The 27,355-nt window shown below is 45.0% G+C and overlaps 1 protein-coding gene across 2 annotated transcripts; it reads left to right on the forward strand.

Annotated features, from left to right (window-relative positions):
• Nucleotides 1-26,919, forward strand: ttbk1b (tau tubulin kinase 1b). Of its 2 annotated transcripts, none has more exons than XM_048269507.1 (15): nucleotides 1-133; nucleotides 4,517-4,672; nucleotides 6,160-6,307; nucleotides 7,775-7,848; nucleotides 8,115-8,255; nucleotides 8,713-8,817; nucleotides 10,604-10,669; nucleotides 10,779-10,871; nucleotides 11,023-11,148; nucleotides 12,817-12,971; nucleotides 14,302-14,509; nucleotides 14,796-14,968; nucleotides 15,430-15,937; nucleotides 24,554-26,244; nucleotides 26,620-26,919. In XM_048269507.1, the coding sequence occupies exons 2-15, from the start codon at nucleotides 4,565-4,567 to the stop codon at nucleotides 26,795-26,797; spliced, it is 3,774 nt and encodes a 1,257-aa protein (XP_048125464.1). In that variant the 5' UTR covers nucleotides 1-133; nucleotides 4,517-4,564; the 3' UTR covers nucleotides 26,798-26,919. The 2 variants fall into 2 exon arrangements, with proteins under 2 accessions (XP_048125464.1, XP_048125465.1); XM_048269508.1 differs by lacking the exon at nucleotides 1-133 and adding an exon at nucleotides 818-1,487.
• The last annotated feature ends 436 nt before the right edge of the window (nucleotides 26,920-27,355 follow it).

Consider the following 27,355-nt stretch of genomic DNA (forward strand, 5'->3'; position numbering starts at 1 on the left):
GAAACCGAGAACGGGGAGGATGGGAAATGGTGCAGCATCAACGAAGAAAAAACTGCAGCGACCCTGGGAACGAAATGATGCGCCTCACCCAAACATGTCCAACTGAGGTCTTACTTCGTCGGCAGGCGAGCAGGTTGGCAGAACAATGGTCTTCTTCATTTTTTTGTCTGTGCAATTCGACATTGCATTATCCTAAGTTAACGTTTTTGATTTTCTGTGTCGCGTGTGTTGGCACCTTGTCAATACTGACCCTATGCATAGCGGGATGCCTATGTGGGAGGCAAACGCCCATCGGATGCGCGTGTGCTTTTGTGATAGAGAGTATGCGCTTTGGGACGTGCCAGTGAGTCTTGATTAAATGACACATCCTTGCATAATCTAAAATGTAGTATTCAAACCTAAACCGTATAATAATCTAATTTTATACCTGTACGACAATGATCATGAATAATTGACAGAAACGCATCAGAAGATCTGCTCATCACAAGTCGCGCAGGTCAACATAGGGAAATGTAGTATTTAGAGTCGAAAATCCTTCCTTATCGCATTAATGATGGAGGCCTTTGGAAAACGACATATCCCAAGCTGCTCCTCGAATCCATACAGAGCAAGGGAATGTTGCCTCCGATTGTCCCTCACATTGAATGATTGAAATTACTCCAATGGGCTATGAAAGAAACCGTTTTCAAAGGCGGGTTTAACTGTAAAAGCTATTCATTGGACGAGAACATACCTAGGGCGGGACCAGGGGTTAGGGTGATCTTGACGTCTGTGTTCAGGCGACGCGCGCCGCCTGTCGCAACTTGAGTATAGCACCACTGTGCTTTCTCACTGTGCGCGCTCGCTGCAGTGCGGAGAAAATGTGAGGGCAGGCAGCAGTGCAGGACGATCGGCCAGGATGTAAATATCATTAGCAAAATCTGATGTTCCATATCGACTGTTTTATGCGAAGGTTCGGGTGGATGTGCTACAGTACAGTAGGCTATGAATCAACTAGGCTATGCTACTACAGTGACAGTTTAAGCTTCCAGTAATGCTAAACACAAGCTTCATGGAAAGGATTCGCTGTCATAGGCTAGTCACTGTGATGTAGACATCGGACGGTAGGCTACTGGCAAATGATCGAAAACATGCTTGTCGTTCAGGTGCATGATGACAATTCATCATTTTGTAGACGTGTTGGTTATGATAGGCTTTGTGCATATGTTTTTTTTTACCTCGCAGTTGTGAAAACAGCTATAGTGTCAAACAGTTTATAGTTGGGAGGAATTCTTCACTTGTGAAATCTCCCCTGTATAATTATAACCCACTGAATTTATATTAATGCTAAAATGTCAGTGAGATGCTTGCCAGTTTCCCCTCGGTACCTCTGCAGTTTTGCGCTACCAAAGATCCTTTTGTAGACTCTGCGCCCCCGCACAGTCCCCAATGAAGGTTACAAAAAGGAAACGAAAAGGAGCACAGCGCTTTATCATCCTTTGGGCGAGGTAAATGACACAAATGGTCTGGCTTTATGCATTATAGTTTGTCTGCTTATTTGTACTAAATTCTGTTAACTCAGATTATGCACTTCATATTTGGTTATCTTGGACAAGGCTCTGTTGCTCACGAGTGTATTGGATAAATCTCTGTTGTTGTCTTCTATTGGGATGGAAATATTGGCTCACCAGTTGATTTTGAAATGTCCTCTTATTTGTGAGCAGTTTTCTTTGTGATCTAACTAATTAGTAGATATTGGTTGACACATTTGTTTCCCATTGTCTTTGATTTAACATGTAAGCTTAACATGCAATAAAGTTGATCAAAATGCAATCACATTAAATAATTTCCATGCGGTCACTTAGCACATGTGAGGTGAGGTGAGGTGAGTATTTATTTTGGGCTCTCATAACAGTGACCAACTCCTCAGATATCTCAGTAGACCTATCTATTATGTGTCTTACCATTAACTGGCCATCTGTAACCCGCTATCCTTAGTCATCCTACCTACGGTATTTAATCTTAAATTACACTTTGAAACATGTACTGACATGACTGATGACAATGACATTGTCTGCTGGACTTGGACAGGTCCTTTTAACTGCTGAGGTCAGGAAGACAGAAGTGTAGGGGAGAAGGTTTAGGAGGTTTCCCCTTTCGTGGTCCTTCTGGTGTTGCTCTGAAAGTCTTTCCTTTTAGTCTATCTCAAGAGCAGGTTTCCAGCATTGGAACAGAGACAGGACTTAGAAGAGTGGTGCTTTTAAGTAGCCTGGAGGTTGTTTTACACAGGGGACCTCATGGTGCAAGAGCTTTGGTAAGCACAATTTGGGTGTACCCTCAGATGTAGACTAACAGATGCTGCTCGGTCACCAGCGCTCCAGTTCAAAAGGGTCATACAAACATTCTGATTGTTCATTTTTTTAGCCATGGGAAAAGATGACATCACCTGTGTTGGTAAGCAGCAGTAATGTAGCTTTGATTCCCTGGCAGTAGAATCAAGTAGGATAGCATTTGGAGATTTAGACTGAGTGCATATGTGTGTCAGACAGTAGTCAGTAGTAATGGTCTAGATCTGTCACCTAACTGACTGACATCTAAGGATTTAACAGACTTTGAGGATATTTATGTGGAGGGAAACTGCTAGAGCCTCTAGCATACTAGGGCCAAAAATAGCTTGTTACTCATCTCTGAGAAGTGAAACAAATTGACTGTACGTCATTCACAAGAAAGCGCCTAGCTGTTTCATGTGGATCTCAAATTGCATTTGAAAGGAGGCCAGTTTCAAGAAGCCGCTGTTCCACAGAGTAGTATTTTTCAAAGCCACAACAGCCAAGAGAATGAATTAAAGCTCATTTAGATATTTTTCACTGAAAGACAAAGGGACAGAATATAGTCTTCTCCCTGCTAAAATGACCATCTGTCTGGGCCAGAGAATTGATATCTGATACTCTGCAATGGTTTGGGATGGGTGTAGTCTGCAGCCTCTTAGGCACTCAGTCCCCCAAGCTAAAGAGAGCTGATGCAGGATGGTTTGCGTGTCTCGTATTGAGATACGGGGATGACGTGGAACTAATTGCACAGGCAGTTTGGCAGAGCCTGTATGTTTTAAGAGCGACCCATGATATCCAGACGTGTGGATTCATACACATACAGATCAAAACTATATGCTGATTTGTTGATATTTTAAATCCAGATTAAAAACTCTATGGCCTGCAGTCAAATTCATCGCCTTTATAATATTTTCTTGATGTGCTTTTAATGTGGTTATTTGTATGGATTTTTAAATTACTGGTACTTTTTTTTTTGTTCAAACATCCTATCACTACTCTTTAAATTGCATTGTTTAATTGTTCATTGATTATGTTTCATTATTTTGTCTCTATTATTTTGCTTAATATTTTGTCTCATTTTACTTTAAATATATAAAATGCATTGAGATCATGTTTCACGGTGCTACTGCACCATTTCTGCTGTGAAATGCTCCTAGTGTTGGGCTAGTGCTGCTAGTTTGTGTTATTGTGTACAGTAGTATCACACAAGTGTGTTCATGTGCACACGTGTGCACAGTGTTACAGACAAAGCTATGAGGGGCAGACTTTATCCTTTTGACACATTGGCTTTTTTCAGCTTTGTTCTTTTTACTGTTGCCAGTTTGGGCACAGGTGTTCATGTGACATCTTTCAAACTGTTCTGTTTGACCCCCATTCTACCTTTGTGCTTCTGTGTGGTTATGTGTGCATTGTTAGCATGTGCTGGTATACTAACTTGGAACCTTGGAACTAACTTGGATTGGAACCTAAGCCTGTATTGGCTGCAATATATTTGTCCTGTCTAAAATGACATATTTGTGTAGCATGAATCATTACCTGCGTATGGTTTGATGAGTAGTGGATGTCTGCAGGACCTTCATCTTATTCATCCTGAAATATCAGACTGTATCCTAGCAACTTATTTCCTTCAGTAATATAGTATGTGAAACTGAAAAATCTTTCCATGCACTGTAACTGATTTCCCCCTCAGCATTTTTCCTACATACAATTTGGTTTGTCGGTGTAGGGTAATTGTACAGGGGAGTTGTCCAGTTAAGTGTTTGACAAGTTCTTGCTTTGTCTGGAAAAGACTGATTGTGTTGTCTGTCCTTAATGGATATGTATGTATACATTTGAAGAAATAGCGTTTATGTTTATGCACATACCTATTGTTTGAGGAATACAGGTCACCCATGCTGTAAAACAGTTAAAACAGTTCAAAGCTGTACGGGTAATTAACATAGTCTTTCCCAGATGTCTTGGTGTTGACTGGGTGTGTTTGGTGTTGACTGGGTGTGTTTAGTGTTGATGGGTGTGTTTAGTGTTGATGGGTGTGTTTGGTGTTGACTGGGTGTGTTTGGTGTTGACTGGGTGTGTTTGGTGTTGACTGGGTGTGTTTGGTGATGACTGGGTGTGTTTAGTGTTGATGGGTGTGTTCGGTGTTGACTGGGTGTGTTCGGTGTTGACTGGGTGTGTTTGGTGTTGACTGGGTGTGTTTGGTTTTGCAGGTAAATGGCAGGGGGCCGCAGGCAGCAGTGCCCATCTCTAGCCGGCCAATGCAGTGTGTAGGGCCTGCTGTCCAGGGCGACGTCAACATGAACGGGGTGGGGGAGCAGGTGGACATCCTGCCACCAAACTGCATGGTGAAGGAGCGCTGGAAAGTGGTGAGTGACCACGCGCCTATGTGTGTGTGTTCATGTGTGTGTGTGTGTGTGTGTGTGTGTGTGTGTGTGTGTGTGTGTGTGTGTGTGTGTGTGTGTGTGTGTGTGTGTGTATGTTTCTGTGTGATGTGTGTCTAAAAAGATCAACTGTGTTCACACATTTGTTATAGTAAATTTGTTTAGTACACAAAGGCACGTACTTTGCACACACTCACATGGTCAGGTGTTTGTGAAGCCCTTTGAAGTCTCGGCCCTTTGCTCTCAGGGTACCAGGTGTGAGAGCTGTTTTCTGACCCACATGCTCACATGCGTTTATCTGTATTGTGCAGTGTATTTGAGAGTGTGCCCTTTTGGGTGATCTTATATGAATACCAATCGTAATGTTGATACTCTTTACACACACAGGCTTAGGGAGGTCAGTTAAGGGCAGCCTTTATTCTATCAGGCTGCTGTTATTGTCAAGTTAACTAGACTACTTAGTAGTTAATATTCCATGATGAACCTCTCCTAATCATTATATTAGACACATACAGTGTTGAGTTTTTGACTTCAGTGACCCCACAGCTTCCCAATACCATTAATTTATGTATCACTGTCTCAAAACAGTTCCAACTATGACACATTTTCCCCTGAAAAATCTATTAGTATGCAGTGTTTTTCTGCTATTGGATAAATCTGCAATACACATTTAAAATCTGAAAGATGACGGTAAGGAATTTTGAAGATTTGAAAGCCATTGGAAATGTATGCTGGTGTTTCATTAGTGATAAATGCCATGATATGTGTGATCAGCAAGTAATAGACAGACTGTCTGTTGTGATGCCACTATAGGGAATATGTGGATATTACAGTTTGGCTGTTAGTTATGCAAGAAACAGGTGTTTTTTTAGCAATGTCATCTGACTATGAGCAGTGAGACATGCACATAGACACATAGACATCAGGTAGTCTTCTGTTCACAGTGGTCTGTGTTAATTAAACCTAGTGACACAAGCCAATGAGCCTATGTAACCATGGCTAAATTATACTATATATGGACTGTACCATAGGCATATCCGTAAACACACAAAGCTACCGGTACTTTAGTAAAGTGGCCTTTTTGTCCAGGGCCCTGGATGTCTGTCTCCACCAGTCTGACTTCGTAATGCTGTAGTAGAAGATAGAAGATGTAGGCTATATTTACTTTATGTCAAACCATAAGCCAATCTTTGGACAAGAAAGTATCATATGACTTTAAAACACAAACTTGATTTACGGATTAAAAACAGGTGTGAGTAAACCACTCCATGCCTGCCTGAGAGTCATTCACAAGAGGTTTTAATAAGGCTTGTAGTTGCATAAACTGAGCAGCTAAGACATACAGTATTATATTATATAATGACTACTTAACAGAAAGTTTGTCCATTGTGTTTTAACTCTCTCTCACTCTCACTCTCCATTTCCCATAACCTTGTTCTCTCTTTCTGTCTGTCTGTCTGTCTGTCTGTCAGCTCAAGAAGATAGGGGGAGGTGGTTTTGGGGAAATCTATGAAGCACTAGACTTGCTGACCAGGGAAAATGTGGCACTGAAGGTGGAGTCGGCCCAGCAACCCAAACAAGTGCTCAAGATGGAGGTGGCTGTTCTGAAGAAACTCCAGGGTAAGCAAGTGTGCTCTCATGCTTGCCTCAGGCAGCAAGTCTCTGGTTCTCTTGCAGTAAATGCTCACAAGCAAATGGAAGCACACATTTATGTGTCACTGATCAGGAGTCCATTTGTCACATTTGAAGTATTGTCCATTTCTCCATTTGAAGAAGTCCATTTCTTAAATGTTGTAGCTAAGTGTATTTTAGTGTGGCTTAGTTCTGCTTACACCCATATAGGCCCTATCCCTATCTCTTGTACCATTAAACACAGTTTCTTACTCACCTGGGGCTCCCTGTACATATCAATGGGAATTATGTGTGAGAGTCTCTGCCCATCTGTCCATCTGTTTCTTGAGGCAATCTAACCAAACTAACTGACTGAGTAGTAGAGGAAGTAATCTTAACCTGCATCTGCTTGAAGAGTTGCTTCCGTGGTGTGCACAGAAATCATGAAGTGTGTCACACATAATCCATCGGAAGTGGGCCCCTGGCTCAGTCAATCAGACGTCTGAAGCTGTAAATGTATAGCATGTTCAACTAACCCGAAAGCTGTGGAGAAACTGTAACATGTAAAGACTTCAAATCTGTACTCGGTGTCTCTGTCTGCATGAGGGAGTGGTGATTGTTCTAAATTATATAGCAGAGAATGTTGCACCTTTTCACTGTTGCTATTATATTGTGTGGAGAATTGTGTGGATTGCTATTTCTGTTGCAATGATGATGCAAAACCTGACAAATTCAGTTTGATTCTGTCGCTTGGTATATAACTATTTATCTAGAAGCTGGAACATTAAATAGTTCAGGTACAAATATTTCCTGTGATAAAGACTGTGAACTATAAATCCAATTGTGGACTCTTTTTCATAAACGTACACTTTCACTGTTTTTCACTGGATGACTCCTATTAGCTCTACTGGAGCCCAGACAGAGAGTCTGATTCGGCTAATAGGCTTTTAGCTTATCACAGGAAGGTACAAACACAAACACAGTAATCATAACCACTTCAGAGCTGTGCCTTTAACATTGCACATGCACATGAGCGGATCAGCGGACACATACACACCCTCTCCCTCTCTTTCTCTCTCTCTCTCACACACACACACACGCACGCACGCACACACACACACAAACACACACACTCAAAGTGCAGGGGTTTTCTTTGGTTGTCAGATCCGTTTTTTTCCAGCTGTGGCTTTGCAGTACTGCTGGGAGCTTCCAATACTACAGGGAGGTTTCCAAGGGTAATAGGCGTGAAAGAGATAGCAAGAGAGCGAGGATCAGGGAGACAGAAAGAAGATGTGTGTGTGTGTGTGTGTGCCCTTCTTTTAGGACACTGTGAAATGCCTCCTGATGTCCTCTAGCCACTGTTCTCATTAAAAGCGTAACGGAATAAGCACTTAAAACAGTACCATTCCACTTCTAATTGTATTGCATGTCTCTTTCATGACCTTTATGTTTATGTTATGTTTACACTATTTTCAGGGAAAAACCATGTCTGCAAATTTATCGGATGTGGACGAAACGAGAAGTTCAACTACGTGGTTATGCAACTGCAGGTACAGTGACCAGTGCAGTGACCACATCATGTGTTCAGTTTTACAACTGGGAATTGTAATGAAATGATCAAACTGTCTGTAGTCAATGTAGTCAGTGTTGGAGTGCATAATAACATTAATAAGTTTATCGATTCTGTAAATCTCATTATCCCCAAATAATCCTTTTACAGTTACCAGTCAGTTCAGTTGTGTTGCAAACAAGAGCGGCGAGGATAAAAGATTGATTCTCTCTCTCTCTCCCTCCCCCTCCCCGCTCTCCTCTGTAGGGGAGGAACTTAGCTGATCTGAGGCGCAGCCAGCCTCGGGGGACCTTCTCCATGAGCACCACGCTCCGCCTGGGCAAACAGATCCTGGAGTCCATAGAGGCCATTCACTCAGTGGGCTTCCTGCACAGGGACATTAAGCCTGTACGCCACCTGCCCTTACCAGCTCCCATCTCACCTCCTCCTATCTCACTAGCTTCCATCTCACCAGCTCCCATCTCACCTCCTCCCATATCACCTCCTCCTATCTCAACTCCTCCTATCTCACCAGCTCCCATCTCACCTCCTCCCATCTCACCTGACCCCCTCTGCTCATTTACTATTCACAATACTAGAGGCTAATTTGGCTACGGCGAAATTAAATTGTTTAAATGTTAGATCGATCCTTCTGCCTCCAATTTTTTCAGTTAATCAATGTCATTGAATTTGCTCGTGGATAGCAGACAGACTTTGCTTTGTGTAGATGTGTGTATGTGTGTGTGTGTGTGCAGCTTTGACATTGCTACAAATCCTGGAAGACTAATTTATGCTCTCTCTCTCTCTCTCTCTCTCTCCCTCCCTCCCTCCCTTCCTCTCCCTCTTCCTGCTTTGCTGCCTTTAGTCCAACTTTGCCATGGGCCGGCTGCCATCGACATATAGGAAATGTTACATGCTAGACTTTGGCCTGGCGAGGCAGTACACCAACACCAGCGGAGAGGTGCGGCCGGTGAGTACCAGCTCCCTGCAGCGGGACCGCCGTCAGCATCGTCACCACCCGGCCTCCATCTTAGCTCTGCTGCCCCCGACACACACACACACACACACACACACACACACACACACACACACACACAGCCGACACCCAGAGCCCTAGAGTGATGCCTTAAGAGATTGAATGTGTCTCTTTCATGTTGATAAAGGGAGAGCAATGGAACACAGAAGGGAAGAGTGGGATATATGGCAAGTCTAATCTTTCTGCTTACTCAGATGGGTCACGTTGATTAAGCACCTGTACTGCTGCAAAAACTCAGCCATTAATTAAACTCAGCCTGCAGAAATCTCCTCCACACATACACATACTGACTCCTCCTAGATTGGACTAGTAATACCATAATTCTTAAAATAATATTTCCTGAGTTAGTCTCCGTATCTTAACTGATGTTCCAGTATATAATAAGAGTGTGTTGTTTAAGCTGGAGGTGGGTAAAAGTCTCTCACTCTTAGTAAATAATGTATGAGGTATGTAGTGCATCAGAGTCCCAGGGGAGATGTGGTGTCATGGCCTGCATGCTCGGCACTGCAATGAACAGCAGAAGACCTTGGGCTGTGTTAACCAGCACCATTAGAAATCTCACAGCCATGTCCTTACCCTACTGCTGTTGAATTGTATCAAGTAAACATGGTGTCATTTAATATCTTTGGTTTTGTCATTGTGGTATCTGTGAAGTATGTTCTGTTTTGTTTAATTTGGATTCAGTAAAACTTGTTATGTTTCATTATTTGTGTCTGAGAATGTGTTATGATTTAAATGCTTTGTCATGTTTGTTTTTGTTCATTTCGCAGTTCCTTTGGTCCTTTTTGTTGGAAGCGCATGCTTTTATTCTCAAGTGCTTGTTCCCCTTGCCATAGCGACAGAGTTGCATTGTGAGTGGTCTCTCTCAGCACCTCTCTGTCCTCTACTGGACTGCAGAGCACCTCACATTCTCCTCTCTGGACGCCCAGTCCACAGCACACACCAGTCCCTCCCTCTGTCCATCCTTTCTTCTTTTCTGCACCCTTTTTCTCAGTTTCTCTCCTCTTTTCCCTCTGCCTCATTACTCCTGTCCTTCATCTCCTCTAGTAAGGGCCTCTCTGTGCTCTCCCGCTTGACCATTTGTTAGAACATCCACACACGTGCCACCAGAGGTGACATGGGGACAAATAACATCCACACACAGGTGCCACCAGAGGTGACATGGGGACAAATAACATCCACACAGGTGCCACCAGAGGTGACATGGGGACAAACAGAAGGAGGGTGACACTCTTCCACTCAGGAAAGGGATCAGGGGATTGGAGAGGAGAGGAGGGGAGAGGAGGGGAGGGGAGGAAGAGAATGGAGAGGAGAAGAAAGAAAGAAAGAGAGAGAGAGTAGAGGAGATCAAGAGCTGGAAAGGAGAGAAGAGAGAAAGAAGAGAGAGGAGAGAGGGATGAGAGCTGGAGAGGAGAGAGGGATGAGGAGAGAGTGGAGAAGTAGCTAAGCTGAGGCACTGATGCAGATGCAAGTGGAGAGAGAAGCCTGTTCCCCTGGGCCAGCCAGTGTACACCGCGTGCTGCACACCGCGTGCTGCACAAACACTGTTCTCAGGCACGCCATATACCCTCAAGCAGTCTCTTCACACAACACATGATAACACACACACACACACACACACACACACACACATATATTATTAAAAGTATTAAATGTGTGAGATCTTAATTCATTTTAATTCACAAGGAGACTGAAATGTTGCTAAATATGTAATTTTCAGCCAAGAACGGTGGCAGGATTCCGGGGGACAGTCCGATATGCGTCTGTCAATGCTCATAAAAACAAAGTATGTGCTGTGTTTTTCATGCAATGTCAACATTTCCTATATCCACATGAATACATTATCTGTGCTTCATGTGAGTGATTAGAAACTGATTCTGCTCCTTGTTTAACAGGAGATGGGTCGGCATGACGATTTGTGGTCCCTGTTTTATATGCTGGTGGAGTTCACTGTTGGTCAGTTACCATGGCGAAAAATTAAGGATAAGGTAATTCACCCCGCTAGTTAGGAGGCAACTGTGTAATCAAGTGTGTGTCACCCTGAATTAAACCTATCACACCATTTAATTTACTGTTTGTCATGTGTCAGATTTCTCTCTGTTGTATTGCTAATCTCAGATTTGATGTTGTGATGAACAGGAGCAGGTGGGTCAGATTAAGGAACGCTACGAGCACAAGATGCTGCTGAAGCACATGCCGTCGGAGTTCTACATCTTCTTGGACCACGTGTTGGGGCTAGACTACTATACCAAACCAGATTACCAGGTACTAGGATCTCCCTCTAAGTCCCTTTAACAGTTTCTTCCATTTGAAATAAACCTGTATGTGTGTTGTGCTGCATTTATGTATTTATTGTATATGAATTTGTCTTGACCCAGCAAATGATATATAAATATTAAATATTATCAAATGATTCATGTCAGTGTAAAATTGTTCAGTCTTACTGGGAAATTTCAAACACCATTATCATAAACCTGCTAATTACCAACCATTTCGTTCGAAAATTCTAAAACAACAATGTTTTTTAATACTACTTTAATACATTTGCTAAATGAACCTTACATTTTTCATTAGCCATAGGTGTGTAGATTTGAACAAAATCTAGTTTGGTTCCTACCGGGGCTTTTACTGCCTGAAATATCCGATTTTGTTTACCACGCTAGGAGTTTAGTGCTGGGCTGGTGGGTGCTTATTCCCAACCTTTCTCACAGCACATCAACGGTTAGCCCGAGAATTCTCGTCAGCAATTCAAAATTCCACTGGAGCTCCAAGCGGATTTGTACACGCAGCCTTACAACACTGTTTACAGCTCTTCGAGTCACGATAAAATTTAATTTTTGGTACATAGCTAATTTAGATATTATTTATATTATAATTAACTGGCATCTAACTTTACTGTACATCTTTCTCTAGGCCTATAGTAGTAGTAGTTTCAGTAACCATATGTTTATTTTTATCTACAATCATAATCTGTTTATTATTATTATTAGTTTGTATTTTCCTTTATTTATTTTTTGTCATTTATGTCTTTATTTTTTGTTTTTATTACTGTTTATTTTATTTCTGAGCACCTTGGGTCAATAACATTGCGTTTAAGTGTGCTACATAAATAAATATGACTTGACTTGACTTGACTAGATAAACGTATGGTGTGGGTGCTTGCGTTTCTCTAGGAATCCGCTGTCTTGGTTTGTATAGAAATGAATATTAAGTGACACATACACGTAAGAGGTTGGACATACGTGATGGTTGGTAATATGTCACGTTCCTATATATTATTTATAAAAGTGAAAACAAACCAGCTGAAATAATTAAAATGTAAATTATAAAGTTGAATGTAAAACAACACATAGGATATACATTAATGGCGTCAGCTGTAGTCTATCACATGGTGTTAGTGTACACTAATGTAGATTTACTGTATTGTATTTACAAAGTGTATTTATTACGTTAGCTCAATCATTCAGTAGTAATTGGCTCTCTTCTCCATGATAGTGATATCTATAGAGGCATGATGTTTTATGGTACAATAAAGAGACCAGCTAACTGCTTAATAACTAACTGATCATTTATGTGTCAAAGGCATCTGCCTCTAATGAGTAGGCACACATTTTTATCTGCCTATTAATTGATGCGATTAGATAAGGGGTAAAATATTGTCTCATTAAAATCATTTAATTAAATGGTCAAATTAACAGGCATAATTGAGTGTCAGTAGTGCATTAAAATCCTCTGTCTAATTTCTAGCCACCTCTGACTCTCTTCACCCCTCCCCTCCCCTCCCCTCCCTCCCTGTCTCTCTCCCTCCTTCTCTCTCATTATCTCTCCCTCTTTCACTCTCCCTATCCCTCCCCCTCCCTCCCTCCCTCCCTTTCTCTCCCTCTCTCCCTTCCCCCTCCCTCTCTCCCTCCCTTCCTCCCTCTCTCTCTCTAGTTGCTGATGTCAGTGTTTGATATGAGCATGAAGGACAGGACCATTACTGAGAACGAGTCGTATGATTGGGAGAAAGCAGGGACAGAGCCTATGCTGTCAACCAGCACGCCTGCCCCACCCCAACAAAACACCAGACCGACTGCTGCAGTGGCAGGGTAGGACACACACACACACTGACACACACTAAATAACCCACTCTGCAATTCTGGCTTGCCAATTATCTCTGTCTCTGTCTCTTTCCCTTCTCCTCATCCACTTCTTTTGAAGCTTATGGCCCCACACACACACACAAACACACACACATACACACACACACACACACACTTATATGGGTGTGTGTCCTTGGGGAGACGGCTCTGACGCCTCCTGCATTGCCTCACCGTCTGATGTGTGTCTGTGATCTCCCTGACTGCACCTCAGGCGGCCCTGACTGGCTGCAGAGCACAATGCAGCAGAGCGCCTGCCCACGGGACTCCCTTCCTCCTGGAGCCCAGCGCACGTTTAGTCATTCTGATGCCCGGCACAGGGCGGCGAGCCTGGGACTGCACACTGGCTCCCTCAGAGTTGGCAGTGGTCCAGAACGGCTGCCTTTCATCTCGTCCACTCCACCCACCCCGTCCCTGAAGTGCTCTCTGCTTGCGTGTCCAAATCCTCTTCTTCTTATTTTGAAGCATTCTCACAAACAAACATGAGCAGTGCTGATTTTCTTTTTCTTGTTTTCCCTTCTACAATAGATGACTTTGTTTACGTATGCTTAGGAATTTCTGCATTCATTTGAAAGCATTACCCAGTCCCATTTGGGTTAGAGCCAAGATCCAGAGCAGGGCATTGGCATTTAAATTCACACGTCGTCCTATTCCCTCATCCTGTGTCTAGACTGCTTTTCCTTTAGAAGAGAAGACCATGGTGTTAACCTGTCATTTGGAGACTATAGATGTGTTTTTCATTTAATAATATACTTTTATGCGACACCTTTACATTTCTGTTTGACATACTGTAGGCTTACATGTAGACCATGATTTATTGCTGGCAGTGACTGCATGGTTCTGGTTGATTAGACTGATGTGGAACCTGTGTGAAACATAAATATAGTAAAAATGTGATCAATGACTTGATCAATGGATTTGACCAGTCAATTTACATAAAGTCTTTTAGATGCTTTCTGGAGAGGACTGTATTCACTTACATCATGAACAACTTTGACTTCTCACACACAATCCAAGAATATCTGAATCAGAGCAGAACTGAACTGAAAAAAATATCTCACTTAAAAAGATTGATCATGAGCAAAATAGATACTATGTCCTGCCAGAAAGTGATATCGAATGGTAGTAGTCGCATTTATGTACATGACATGTTTACAAATCCTAGCCTTGTTTTCCGTCTTGATTTCGTGTTTCTGTGTGACTTTGGCTCTGGCTTTGCACTCTGCACTCTAATCTAACGACTAATCTGGCTGTATGACACCTCCTCCTGGTTTCCCAGAGTGGTCAACATAACGCCGGTTCCTGGGGAGCAGCAGCGAGAGAACACAGATGATGTCCTGCAGGATGAGCACCTAAGTGACCAGGAGAACGCCCCGCCCGCCCCAGCACCCAGCAGGCCGAGCGACGCCGCCCATCCCCCACCCGAGGGAGAGGCCTGGGACGACACAGACTTCAACCGCAACAAACTCAGGATCAGCATCAGCAAGGTTCTCACTTATCCCACAGTGCTACCAGAGAGGGTTAAAGCGGAGCTTTATGCTAGTAATCAAGGATCTTTGGTGCTACCGCCAGTGCAGGCTAGCAGAAACATCCTAATGAGCTTCATACAGTAGCAAGCTTCTAAAAATGACTCTCCATTAAGCTTCAAAGAAAATGCTCTCAGTTAACCTCAACAACGCCCATCTGATCTCACAGTGAAAATGAAAGATAATACAAATTCAAATGAAAGAGAAAATCCTATTTAACGGATGGTTTTTGCTTTGCTGCTGACAGACACAGGTGGCTTTGGAGGAGGAGGGTCAAGCAGGAGGGACGGGCTCTGCCGAGGCGAAAGCTCTGGAATCTCCCAGCGGACAGGCGCGTGCCCTCAGGTTCCGCCGTGTCAACAGCCCCGAGTCTGACCGACTCTCTGGTGCAGATGGCCGTGCAGATGCCTATGACAGACGGTGAAGTTTTGTGTGTTGATTCTGTGCGTTTGGAGTAGATTGATTATCAGGAGACTGTGTAGATGAACTTAAAATAGAAACATTAAAATGAAAATAAATAAATCTATTGAGAAACGGGCATTTTCTCCTCCACTGTTAAAACGAATGTGTTGAAAGCAACACAACTAGGGTCAACATAGTTTGTGTTGTTTCCTTTTTTTTATTTGTTACACAATATGTGTTGAAAACAACACAACTTGCATTGTTTTTTAACACACCTCTGTGTCCAGATAGGGACAACACATTTGTTTTAAAAGTGTGGTTCGCCATTATATGTTTCAGTTCCATTCATAGCTAGAAAGCAAATGAGGAGGCAGAGCGTGACTTTCAGATTGAGCGTGACTTTCAGATTGAGCGTGATTTTCAGATTGACAGACGCTGTACACTGACCTGTGTTGTCTGTGTACCGTGGTGGCCCGCAGGTCTCGCATGGACATCCTGTGCTCCCCGTCCCGGCTGGTCTACTCCTCGCAGCCAGCCCAGATGCTCTCGCTGGACGCGGGGCAGGGCGAGCGGCAGGCCAGTGGGCGGCAAGACGCCTCGGTGGACGCCGACCAGGAGGCCCACAGCAATGCCTTCATCCACTCGGTGCCGCTGGCCGAGGAGGAGGACTTTGACAGCCGCGAGTGGGTCATCATCGACAAGGAGATGGAGCTGCGCGACTTCCTGCCGGGTGCCGAGCCCACCACCTCGGGCACCACGGACGAGGAGCCCGAGGAGCTGCGTCCGCTGGAGGACCACGAGGGCCGGCGGAGGTGCCACGACGGTGTGGTGCGGCCCAAGACCCACTCTGCTGAGCGGACGCGCTGCATGATGGCTCTCAACAACGGGGAGGGAGCGGGGCCCAGCCCCGCCCACTCGCCCTGTCACTCACTGCCTCACACGTGCCCCCGGAGGAGAGAATCCGAACCGTTTGGTCCTCACAGACAGGTAAGAACGACTCTGTGTGTGTGTGTGTGTGTATTGTTGGCGTATGCTTGTATGAGAGAGTAAGAATGTGCGTGTGTCTGAGCAAAGAAATGGTGCATATTTTTGCGTGTGTGTGTGTGTGTGTGTCTACTGGCCCTCTGCGGTGTCACTGCACTCTTCTTGATTTATTCACTTGTCCGTCATGAAAGCGCACATGAGCGCGGGAGGTGAATTGATCAAGGCAGGCTGCTGGAGGCTCGCTCTGCTGACGGACAGGCTACAGGCTCTTTGAACACTCAGCCATGGGTGTTTCAAAAGCTCCCATTTCTCATCTTTTACTGTGTTGTTTTATTCCTCCATTCCCTGCCTGGTGTAAAAAAAGCTGCTTTGAACGGCTGTTTTTACATGTCATTTCACCAGGACTCTTCATGCAAATTTATGGTGATCTTTCAGCATACATTTTTGTTTTGGCCTTTTATTTTCTGCTGTTATATTTTTGTGCCATGTGCGTCAGGGTTCTCGTATGGTAAGTTGTTGTGTTGGGCCACATGAAGCGCTATGACACCATTTCTGTGTGACAATCTGATCTACAGAATGGGATTTACATACATTGATTGTCTAAACATTGTCTTCCCTGCTGTACATTATGGGATACAGTCAGTGAACAGGGTAAACATGGTCATGTAGGTGAGAGCGAATAAATTGTGGTTCAGTGAAAATTGGGTCATCTTTATAAGGCAAATTATGGTTGTTCTTCTGGTTTGTACTGCGGATGCAGTAGGTCTCAGTGGATTGAGAGGATCTGTGTGAGGAACTGTAGCAGAATGTGTAGGCAAACAGTAGATATCAACCTACTGTCTGTATAATTTACTGTGTGTGAGTGGGTGTATGTTTATTGTTTATATTTGTTTGGTTGAGACAGAGAACATGCTTCATTAGGTGCATATCATTGCCTCATAGTCCAGGGTACGCTTTTCCTGTGTGATAGGCTTTCAGAACACAGCAGTTTCACAGTTTTCTTCAGGGACACGTTTGAGGCAGACAGCTTCCCTGTCTGAGCCTGCCGTGAGCTAGTCTTTATTTGGTTGTATTGGAAGATGTTGCATATTGCATGGGGATAAGGATGCTCCCACCATTTTGAATGCATTGGTACTTAACCCAGATGTATATTACAGTACAGTGCATGTATCAAATATGTATGTATGCACTGTACTGTTTGTCTCTTCCATGAGAAAATGAGTACCATACTTTTACATCAGAGTAGGTCTACATTTGTAGAAATTCAAGATTTTGACATTTTGAAGGCAGTGCAGTTTTCATTTGAAAGTAGAGCTCAAAGAAAGAGTAGTTATTCCTGTATTTGTGCAATATATGTTCCCTTTGGTGACAGCATTTTCAAGAAAACCCATCACAAAAAATTGTCCCAAGACCATCATTCCAAAGTGTCGGACAGTTAACCAATGTAATGTAATGATCAAATTCCATTGAGAGTACAGTAAAACTGAAGTCCTTTATTTCGGCGTGCCTGTGTGTGTGTCTGTGTGTGTGTGCGCATTTTTTATGTTCTGTTTTCCTTCTATGGACTCACCATAACAGGGACATACATTAGATAAGAATGCACAAACCACCACACAGTTGAGAACACACAACTCATACACCACACACACACACACAACACGCCGTAGTCTTCCCAGCTTGATTCCTTTTTCCTCCACTCTTATTGGTCTCTTTCAGTTGGAGGAGGACAGGCCACACCCCCAACACTCTTTCCCGAGGCCCGCCCATTTGAGAAGATTGGCGTCGTATGTGTTCTCCTCCAATTCCATGGAAGCGGAGCCCTTCCCCCACGACCCCGCCCTGGGCAGCCCGGCCATTCAGCGCAGCCGCTCGGCCGAGAGCAGCCCCGCCCACCGGCACGCCCACCGCCGACACATGCCCCTGTTGCCAGGCAACCCACGGGCCCGCCACTCTGTGCTCAACCTGTCGCGCCTCCACCTCCAGCAGATGCTGGCCAAACTCATGAACAAAACGTGATGTGCACTCACACTCACGTACACGCACTCATACTCATACACACACACACATACACACACACACACACACACACACACACACACGGAGTCCTGTACTGTAAATGTTTCACACACACATGTGCACTCTCCACACACTCTTATCACTTCAGGAGAGCAATCCTTCTTTGTTATAAACTGACAAGAAAGGAGAAATGGAAAACCTTCATCCATCTGCTTGTGCAATAACCGTAGGCCAGGAGCCGTGTGTGTGTGTGAATGTGTGTGGATGTGTGTGTTCATTCCTGAATGAATGTGCGGGTCTGGTTACACTCTGGACGAGAGAGACAGAAAAAGGTCACTTGATACCTGTGGCCACTGAGCTCTCAAAATGGCTGCCAAGGGCCATAGGACGAGGGAGAAAATGCCAGAGATTTTACTGTATACACATTTCTTTTTATGCAAAAAAAAAAAAGATATTTTACTGTTTTTAAAGCTCTTGTAATGGACAGCTGCGGACCTGCACATGCTCAGTAGTAATAGGGAACAGGACGAAATCGCAGAACACCCTCTTACCATGGAAACACAGCCACCTATGCATTCACATCCTCCTCATAGCCATCATCACTGTTTCCATCACCACATCATGAGTTGTGTCCCTTAAGAGGTCACTTCAATCCTCAAGACACTAAACCCTACAACAGGAACAGCCAAATAATCTCCTATTTGGACGAGGCAAAGCGCCCATGGGGACTGAGCTTTGTCCGAGCTGTTGTAGGCGTGCATGTGCACATGTTCCTCTTGAGACGGGGAGCATCTGCACTCCTGGTCACTTGAATGGGCTGAGGGAGCCGTGTCCGGCTCTGAGCTCTCCACCGTCTTCCCCTGCTTCACTCTCAGCGCATGGCCCGGGAGTGTGGCAGACAGCATCCTGCTGAGGGCTGGTCAGTGCACTTACAGTACAGTCTGGTCACACCCATGAAATGGAGATCCTAGCGGATAAACAGAGCAAGATGGACCAGTTGGGCTGTAGGACTGATAGCTATGGGAAAGCACTGACTTTGTTTGTTTGTTTCTTTGTCTTTCTTTGCAATGTGGTTTCTTTATGGTTGCAATATTTAATGATGAACATGAGGGAAGACAGATCAAGGATTTGTGCCATCACAAAACATGGTGATGCACACAATTCTGTTTCTGTGTGAGTGGGAGTGTGTTTGTTTTATGTCTGTGTTGGTGGCTGTGGTGTGTCTATATGTGTCTATATCTGAGTGAACCTGTGCGTCCTGTGCTGACGTGTGTGTTTGCGTGTGTGTGTGTGCGTGTGTATTATGTGTGTGTGTGTGTGTGTGTGTGTGTGTGTGTGTGTGTGTGTGTGTGTGTGTGTGTGTGTGTTTGTGTGTGTGCGCACGCACACTATTTGGGAAGGACATTAGAAGGGCAGAGGCTGCACACTAAGCACTTTCCCTATAGGCACTCAGACGTCAGCATGACCCCCAGCGCATCCCACCTCCCACTCCACGACCAGTTTAGCGCGCGGCCGGCGGCTAGGGAATGGATGAGAACAATAAGCGAGGCTGACAGCACACAGATGGATGAGCCACGCTGGGCAACATCAACAGAGTAGCGTAGCAATACTGAAGCGCACACTTGCTTTTCATTCAGTCGGACTGCCTGAACCGTGTCGGCAGCTAGTGTCTTTGGAAAATCAGTGTTAGCATTAACAGCTCATTCTTACACAAAGAAATTGCCCTTGGGGTAGATTCGGGCTTCCCATAATGCTTTATACAGTAAATGCTGATTGAGTTTCTCATTTAAAAAACTAGTAGCATTTTATTTAGCTAATTTAGTTGCAAGAGAAAATCAAACTGCTTATTAATAGCACTTTCTTTCTAAAGGAACTGAAGAGTAGTATGTTTAAAGATCAGAAGGCACAATACAGCGAAATGGGAGATAGTGCTAATTAAGTAATTGATGTGGATGGTGTTGTGAATTGTGTTAAAAGTATAGATAAAGAGATCATGTGGTGGGCTGGGCAAGACCACCTCAAATACTCTTTGGAGACAGTATAGTATAGTATAGTATAGTAGTATAGTATATATACTTTTTTGATCCCGTGAGGGAAATTTGGTCTCTGCTAGGGATGGGCAAAGCGAGGCTTTATGAAACACTGAAACGTTCGAAGCAATTGTGCCGAATTGTTCCGAAGCTTTGAAACAATTCCGACACCTCAGAGCTGTTTAGGGTGAAACAAATCTGTCAAATGCTTCGTATTAGAGATGCAGTCTTTAAAGTTCGTGGCTCGCTGTGTTACCTGTGTTCAATCTTTGTCAAAAGCTAAGCAGCATGCCCTTGGTCAATTACTGGATGGGAGACCACATGAAGTCACAATAAAGGGAGTCTTATTGCTGCCACTATGTGTTCTCTAAATCACGTTCTTCTTATAAAAACTCTCGATTTTTGACCATTCTGAGAGTTTAGTTGAAACTGTGTGGTTAATGGTGAAGTAAGAAAACATAAACAGATACGATCTGAAACAATACCTTACAAATCAAACGGGGATCGAACCACATTTGAGCAGCCTAGGCTACCGTGCAAAAAACACCCTCACTAACCACTACGGTTAAGCTACACTGTTAATTGAACGCGCGGGCACGCCTGCCGACACTGGTGAAATGCACCGAAGGTTCACTTAATTTTGGTCACATGACATGGCTGTTTTGAACCACGTTTCGAAGCAGTGTTTCGAAACACTTGTGCTTCGAAGCCCCGACACTGATTCGAGACGTCGGTTTCGGAAGTCACACCCCTAGTCTCTGCATTTAACCCAATCGGTGAATTAGTGAAACACAAACAGTACACAGTGTACACACAGTGAGGTGAAGCACACACTAATCCCGGCGCAGTGAGCTGCCTGCTACAACGGCGGCGCTCGGGGAGCAGTGAGGGGTTAGGTGCCTTGCTCAAGGCACTTCAGCCGCGGCCCACTGGTCGGTGCTCGAACCGGCACTCCGGTTACAAGTCCAGAGTGCTAACCAGTGGGCCACGGCTGCCCGTCAGTAGTGCACTGGTTGCAGCTACAAAGGTGCAGTTCCTGTTTCACTCTGTGTTGAGTACTGTACTCATCTGCGTCTGAGCCATGGGGAGATACAACCTGTACTTTTTCCAGCCAAACGGACATAGAGCTCTGCTGGTTTCCTCTGTATGAAAGCCTCAGCTGAGAGGTTGAACTAAAGTGAGCTGAACTTTGTCCTAGATGCTGCTTTGTCACTCGCACCTATAGATAACTAAGTGAAAGTCCAGTTAGACTGAATGGCAATAGAGAGTTTGGCAATAGTTTGGTGTTTGGGAGGTCATTGTGCTCCCATCATGTCAATGTGTATGTTCAGTGTTGTTCTTTGTGGCTGTGCTGGATATGCATCTGTGTGCTTTTCCGATGACAGATTAACCGGATCAGACATTTGGCAGCAACACTATGGAGGCCCAAGGGCAGTAGCGCAGCAGTGTAAGAATAGATGATCCAACTCTGTCTAGTTCCTGAGTCACCAAACAGGGAGACAAAAAAAATGATACAGACAAGTCATAAGTGTTGTCTTTGTATGTCCATCTAATCCACTTGTCTTTTAGTTTTTATTTATCATTAGTAGTGACAAATTCATAACGTTTATAATTTCCCCACCAAAGAAGAGTGGTATGCAAAACCCATTACTGTGGACCATTGCTGTGGTCATTGTATAGAACCCCATTGCTGCTATGACTACTGTACAACATGGACAGCACCCCTGTGCAGTATCATTCAGTCACCTCTATTTTTATGGTTCACTATCATGTCCATGTGGCATTCTGGAATGCAATGATGCTCTGGCTTTGTGTGCTAGGCTGGATGAACAGGGTTCTCTCTCTACTTATAAACGTATAGAGCTGTGCAACAGCACCGTTGACATACCAGAAAACCTGCTAGAGTGCGCTACCTATTAAATTGAGCCTGCCACAGAAATCACTTATATAGAGTGAGTGAGATGGTAATGCAATTTTGTGCTCGTTGAGGTTTAAAGGTGTCCTCTTAATGGATTAGTGCAGCATTTCAGCTTTAGCGGCGCAGTGCTAGTTCAGATAGTTCCCATACTTAGAAGTTCATTTTTTTTTTTATTATTTCATCACAAAATTGTAAAAAAGTGTATATTTCTTTTATATCAGAAATGTACAATTGTTTTGCTACACAGAGAGAATGCTATCACTGATTGCTGGAGGGGCGGCCACAGCTGCACCGGTCATGTTTTGCTTTAGCTCGTACTGCTCAGTGCACTCATTCACTTAAACATCCTTCGCCTGATAGAATGCTCTTAGCTTGCTGCTTTTGGTGTCTTAATGCTAAGCACAGCAAACATGGTTTACATGCATTTTCAAACACTCAGAGACATACAGTTACCCTCATACACTACATGTAACAACGCATTCTGTCCCTTTTATAAAAAAAAAACAAAAACAAAATGACTAAACTACATTGTTGAGGTTTTGGTCAGGAGTTGTACTGTAAATAACCCCACTTTATCACAATTCATAGATGACGTCTCTGGATTAAGAATGGGTCTTTCATGTAAGACAAGACAGGCTGCAGTATGAAAGTAGATGCATGTCTGATAAAAGTTTGTCGAAGTGTGTTGTGTGTTTCTTCTCATGTGTTACAGTGATCAGCCTCTAATATAACTTCTTCTTTTCTTTGTGGGCCCCAGTGGCATATGTGGCTAAAGCTTAAAATGAATCTCAACTCACGTCAGATCATTTGCACTGCACTGTGCCTTTTTAACATGGAAATATCATTTGATTGTGCTAGCAGTCTACACAAATCAAGATATTTGTCGCTATATTCAAAGTCGTGTTTCTGTCCGTTTTGACCGTCTCCTACTACAAACAAAACATTGATATGTGTTCACATTCCTCTACCCGTTCCTTTTACGCTCACAATCAGTTGATGACTGCTCCCAGTGTCCACAACTGACAAAATTATTCTACTGATGAGGTCTTGAGAGAGTTGTTATGCTGTGCTGAGTTGCGTGATCATTTTCTCACTGTAGGCTATACTATACAGCTAATGAGGTCAGTGATGGTAAATGATGCGGTAAAACTAGCTCATTTGCAAATGTACACATCAGTACTGTACACTGGCCACCAGTGCTTTGACTCTGCAGTATTTAGTATTTTCTAAAGTGTTTGTGGCCTAATATGCGTCATGTCTTGCGTGATAGTACAGACATGTAGTCTTGGTAACATTGGTCTGGTGTAAAGCGTTGTTGCAGTATTGAGATGGGTAATAATATGGTAGAGAAACTTAGTGGTGTTTAAGATGCTGAAAAGGGAAAAAAATGTACGATGGCTGTACAGTATGTTTAGTAAATATAGACCAGACGTGGAAATCCAAATTCAAAGTTCATTGAAAGTCAGGTTTATGGAGTAAAAAAAAGTATTACATGTAAAATCAGCAGTATGTCACTGAAGATATATTAACAAAACTCTTCTAGAGTGTTTACCCATATATGTTGTCAAAAAAGTAATTTGGATTCTTTGGGATGCAGGTAGTTACATAAACATATTTGACAGTTTGAGGGCACTGGGCAGTGTTCAGTTATCCAGTATGTGTAAATAATTGTTCACACTGGTTTCGCTCCATGTAATGTTTTGTAAGCCATTTTGTCATTTTTCTTTCTCACTCTCTCTCTCTCACACACACACACACACCCTACCAATGTGACTAGGGAGACACTGTGCGTGTGATGAAATAAAAAGAAAAAAAGGGAAATTTGCTGTGTATGTAGTGTACTGTTAGCTTGATAACATCTCTCTTGGAAAAGCCTCATTAACAAAAGTCAGCAATCCTGTATAGGAAAAGACTTTAGAACTTTATAAAGACAAACAGAGCATTGTTTTGTATTGCAATAACACTGTACAGTTCCACTTGTATCATATCTAGAAAAGCATGTGTTTTGAGCTTTTTATGCTTTTTTCTTAAAAGACTAATGTGTTATTGAACACGCTGCTGGATTTAACATGTGAGTGGTGTAACCGTCAGCATGCTCTGTGTTCTGCTTCCTTGTGCTTCGCTGCTGTACATGCCTTGGGCTAAGCACTGTATTTTGAGCCTACACTTGAAATCACAACGGGCTTGGTGATTTAACTACAAAAAAAAAACAATAGGGACGCAAGATAATATAACACTGTACCATGGTCTTTTGTGCCTTTTAAAAAAATGTATGTCAGTTACTCAAGACAATCCTGCAAAGCTTGTATACAACCAAAATATTAAAGGAATTGGGGAAGAACTCATGCAGTCTGTTTACTCTTTCTCAGTGCTGAATCTAGTAATGTGATGGCGATATGTAGTGTATGTCAGTTAACAATTCTTGCAATCACTTTATCAGCCATGTACATGTAGAGCTACTGAATTCAAAACTAACTTAAATGTGTCTGTTTTTTCTATACACATACAATATTTCCCACTGAATATACTGCTTTCATCCACTGTTAAATTAGATGGCTTTATCAGTTACTATAATTACTAACCTTAGATGTGCTTGTCAGTGTACTTTGTAATGGCATCACTGAAACCAAGCATATTGCTGATTTTCTTTTGTAGGACATCCAAGAGGCACATCCTGAGGTCCCGCCCCCCCAGACGAGGCCGAAGCGAGTGGACTTCCTGTCAGGGGTGCTGATGTTCGACGTGCCTCGGGAGGAGGGCCGAGAGGGCCCGGGCTCTGGCAGCGAGGGCAGTCCAAAGAGCAGCGAGGGGAGCCCGGAGAACGCCGCATCCACCCTGATGGCCCCCGCGCACAACAAGGAGCACGACCAGGAGGACGCTTCACGCACCCTGGTGCTGGCCTCTCCGGCCAACGGCCTGGCCTCCCCCGGCAACGGCCTGGTCTCCCCCGGCGACGGGCAGGGCACGTTCACCGCACTGACGCCACAGAGTGAGCGGCCGCCACCACAGCCGGACGAGGCCGAACCCGGAACGCTGCCGTTCACCATCATCAGGTCCGAGCCCCGGCCCATCATCGCCATGCCGACCGTCAGCATGGTGTCCAGTTCAGGAGGCACGTCCTCGCCGCCGTTCACCAAGGTGGAGCGCACCTTCATCCACATCGCCGAGACGTCGCACCTGAACGTCATGACGGCCAGACAGCAGCACCCCAGCTCCCACGAGGAGGCAGCGCCGGAGCCCAGCCAATCAGAGAGCGCCAAAGAAGAGGAGGACGAGGATGAGGAGGGGAGAGAGGAGATGAAGGGTGAGAGCGAAGGCGAGGAGGAGGAGAGCAAAAGTGAAGAAGTCTTGCAAGAGGAAGAGAAGGATAGAGAGGATGAGGATGAGGAGGAGGAGGAGAAAGAAGAAAACATCAAGAGCGAGACTGAGGAAGAGGAGAAATTAGAGGAGGATAGAGATGAAGAAAGCCCACAGAGTGAGGAAGAGGAAGACAGAGTTGATGACTCAGAAAAACATGAAGATATTCCGTGTGATGCAGTGATCCTAGAGGAGGAAGCGTCAGAGAAAGGAGTGAAAAAGAGTGAGAAGGAGGGAGCGAGCGAGAGCGACAAAAGTGCTGAGAGCAAGGAAGAATGCAGAGAGAGCATCTCGGCTTCGCAGGAGGCAGAACATGAGCACATGCCTGAGGCAGCTGTCCAATCAGAAGCTTCCATTCGAAATGCAAAAGAAGCCGTTGTGCAGAACATTCTAGAAGCCGGTGGGGAAACTGATTTAGAGGCAGCGCCGTGTGTTCAGCAGGAAGAGGATGCTGATCAGGAAAAGGTGTGTGAAGTCCTCGCTGCTGATGCAGAGACAGGGGAGGAGATGAAGGAAGAGGCGGGCCTGGAGGGTGAAACACCACCTGTGATTGGTGCTGAGACAAAAGGGGAGGAGCTTGAGACCAACGCTCCAACCAGCCGTCAGCGCCGGAGTCGGATTCCGGTGCCCGTGTCAGAGGAGGAGAGCGGCTCGGACCGGTCGATTCCGAGGGGCCCCGGCTCCCCGCACCACCTGAAGACCAGACGCCCCCACCTGGCTCGGCTGGTCCTGGAGCGCCGACAGAGCAGCCACAGACCGCCCGGTGTGCCCTCCTCCCCGAGCCGGTCCACCACGGCCTCCGAGGACGACACACACCAGTCGGACGAGTCCGTGAGGGAGAGGGGCAGGCCACGGGCGGCGGAGGGCCAGAAGAGGAGCAGGATCCCCAGGCTGGTGACGCCGGTCAGGAAACCCCCGTCGGCCCCAGTGACCACTCCCGCTGCACCCCTACACCCCCAGACAACAAAAGCAACCTCCTCTCTGCGCAGGTAAGTGCACCACACCTGGGCAGCGTCCATTCTAAACCTACATATGTACAGTATAGGCCTTAATGACCATCATGGGGACATGACCATCTACATACTGTATGTATAGGCCTTAATGACAATCATGGGGACATGACCATCTCTGGCTCATGACTGTCAGCATTCACTGTTGTCAGGGTGCCATGTCATTCGTGCTTAGCAAATGATGCACAATACCTCCAGATCAGTACAGTTAGCTTTAAATTAAACCTAAATTGCCAGTTGCACTGGATGAAGCTGAATGCAAATATAATGTAAATGATTGTTGAAATAGCACAATCACGATGGTAAATAACGGACGTGTGGTAAGGGTATATTTTGTTCTCTTCTCTGCAACAGGCTTCGGAAGGCATCCAGCATGGGCTCCTCGTCGCCCAGGTCCCAGCCCTGTCCCTCTGCGGCTCCACAGAGCCGTCCCCTCTCTACGGCAGGCCCCACCCTGCTCCGCGGGAACCGCAGCGGAACCTCAGCGGGACCCCCCGGGCCCCGGGCTCCCCGTCGGCCGCGCGCAGCATGAGCACCTCCCCGCGTAGTTACTCCACCTCCCGCACCGACAGCCCCTCCCCTCAGCACCACAGACGCCCGCCGGCCGCCGGCGAGAGGAGGAGGCAGCCTGCAGCGCCCGTGCGCCCCACCTCCACGCCCCCGCCCAAAACCAGAACCCAGGAGCCCGTCTCCAAGAGGACCAGGCCACTCGCCTGTGCGGCCACGCCCGCTAAAGGGAAGCGAGAGACGTCCGAGGGGAAACCTTCCGGTAGATAATAGCCTCACACCTAGCCATACGCTACCCACAAGACATCTGCATTACCACAACAACAATTGGGCAAAGGCCCAGGCATAGGCGGTCACTACCACCATATATCCTCTACGAAGACAGATCTCAACTGACCTGACCGACCAAAATGATGGGAGTCAGAGTGGCGGTCTCGTCTATCGCCACAGCAACTGCTGCAGCTGCTTTGTCAATCCAGATGTGGAGAATATTTGCCATGCACGCACACATAACATACAGTTGTTACCTTGGGGAGTGTTTGCCTGAGCGAATGTGCTTGTGTGAGAGAGAACTGATGGGAGT

This window comes from Alosa alosa, chromosome 18 (assembly GCF_017589495.1).
Source record: "Alosa alosa isolate M-15738 ecotype Scorff River chromosome 18, AALO_Geno_1.1, whole genome shotgun sequence".
In the NCBI taxonomy this organism is placed as follows: domain Eukaryota; kingdom Metazoa; phylum Chordata; class Actinopteri; order Clupeiformes; family Clupeidae; genus Alosa; species Alosa alosa.

Bases quoted from the DNA above. Each gene is read 5' to 3' on its own strand.
- ttbk1b (XM_048269507.1), top strand. From the start codon at position 4,565: ATGCAGTGTGTAGGGCCTGCTGTCCAGGGCGACGTCAACATGAACGGG. The intron at 6,308-7,774 runs GTAAGCAAGTGT...CACTATTTTCAG, and splicing joins TGTTCTGAAGAAACTCCAGG to GGAAAAACCATGTCTGCAAA. The intron at 11,149-12,816 runs GTACTAGGATCT...CTCTCTCTCTAG, and splicing joins ATACCAAACCAGATTACCAG to TTGCTGATGTCAGTGTTTGA.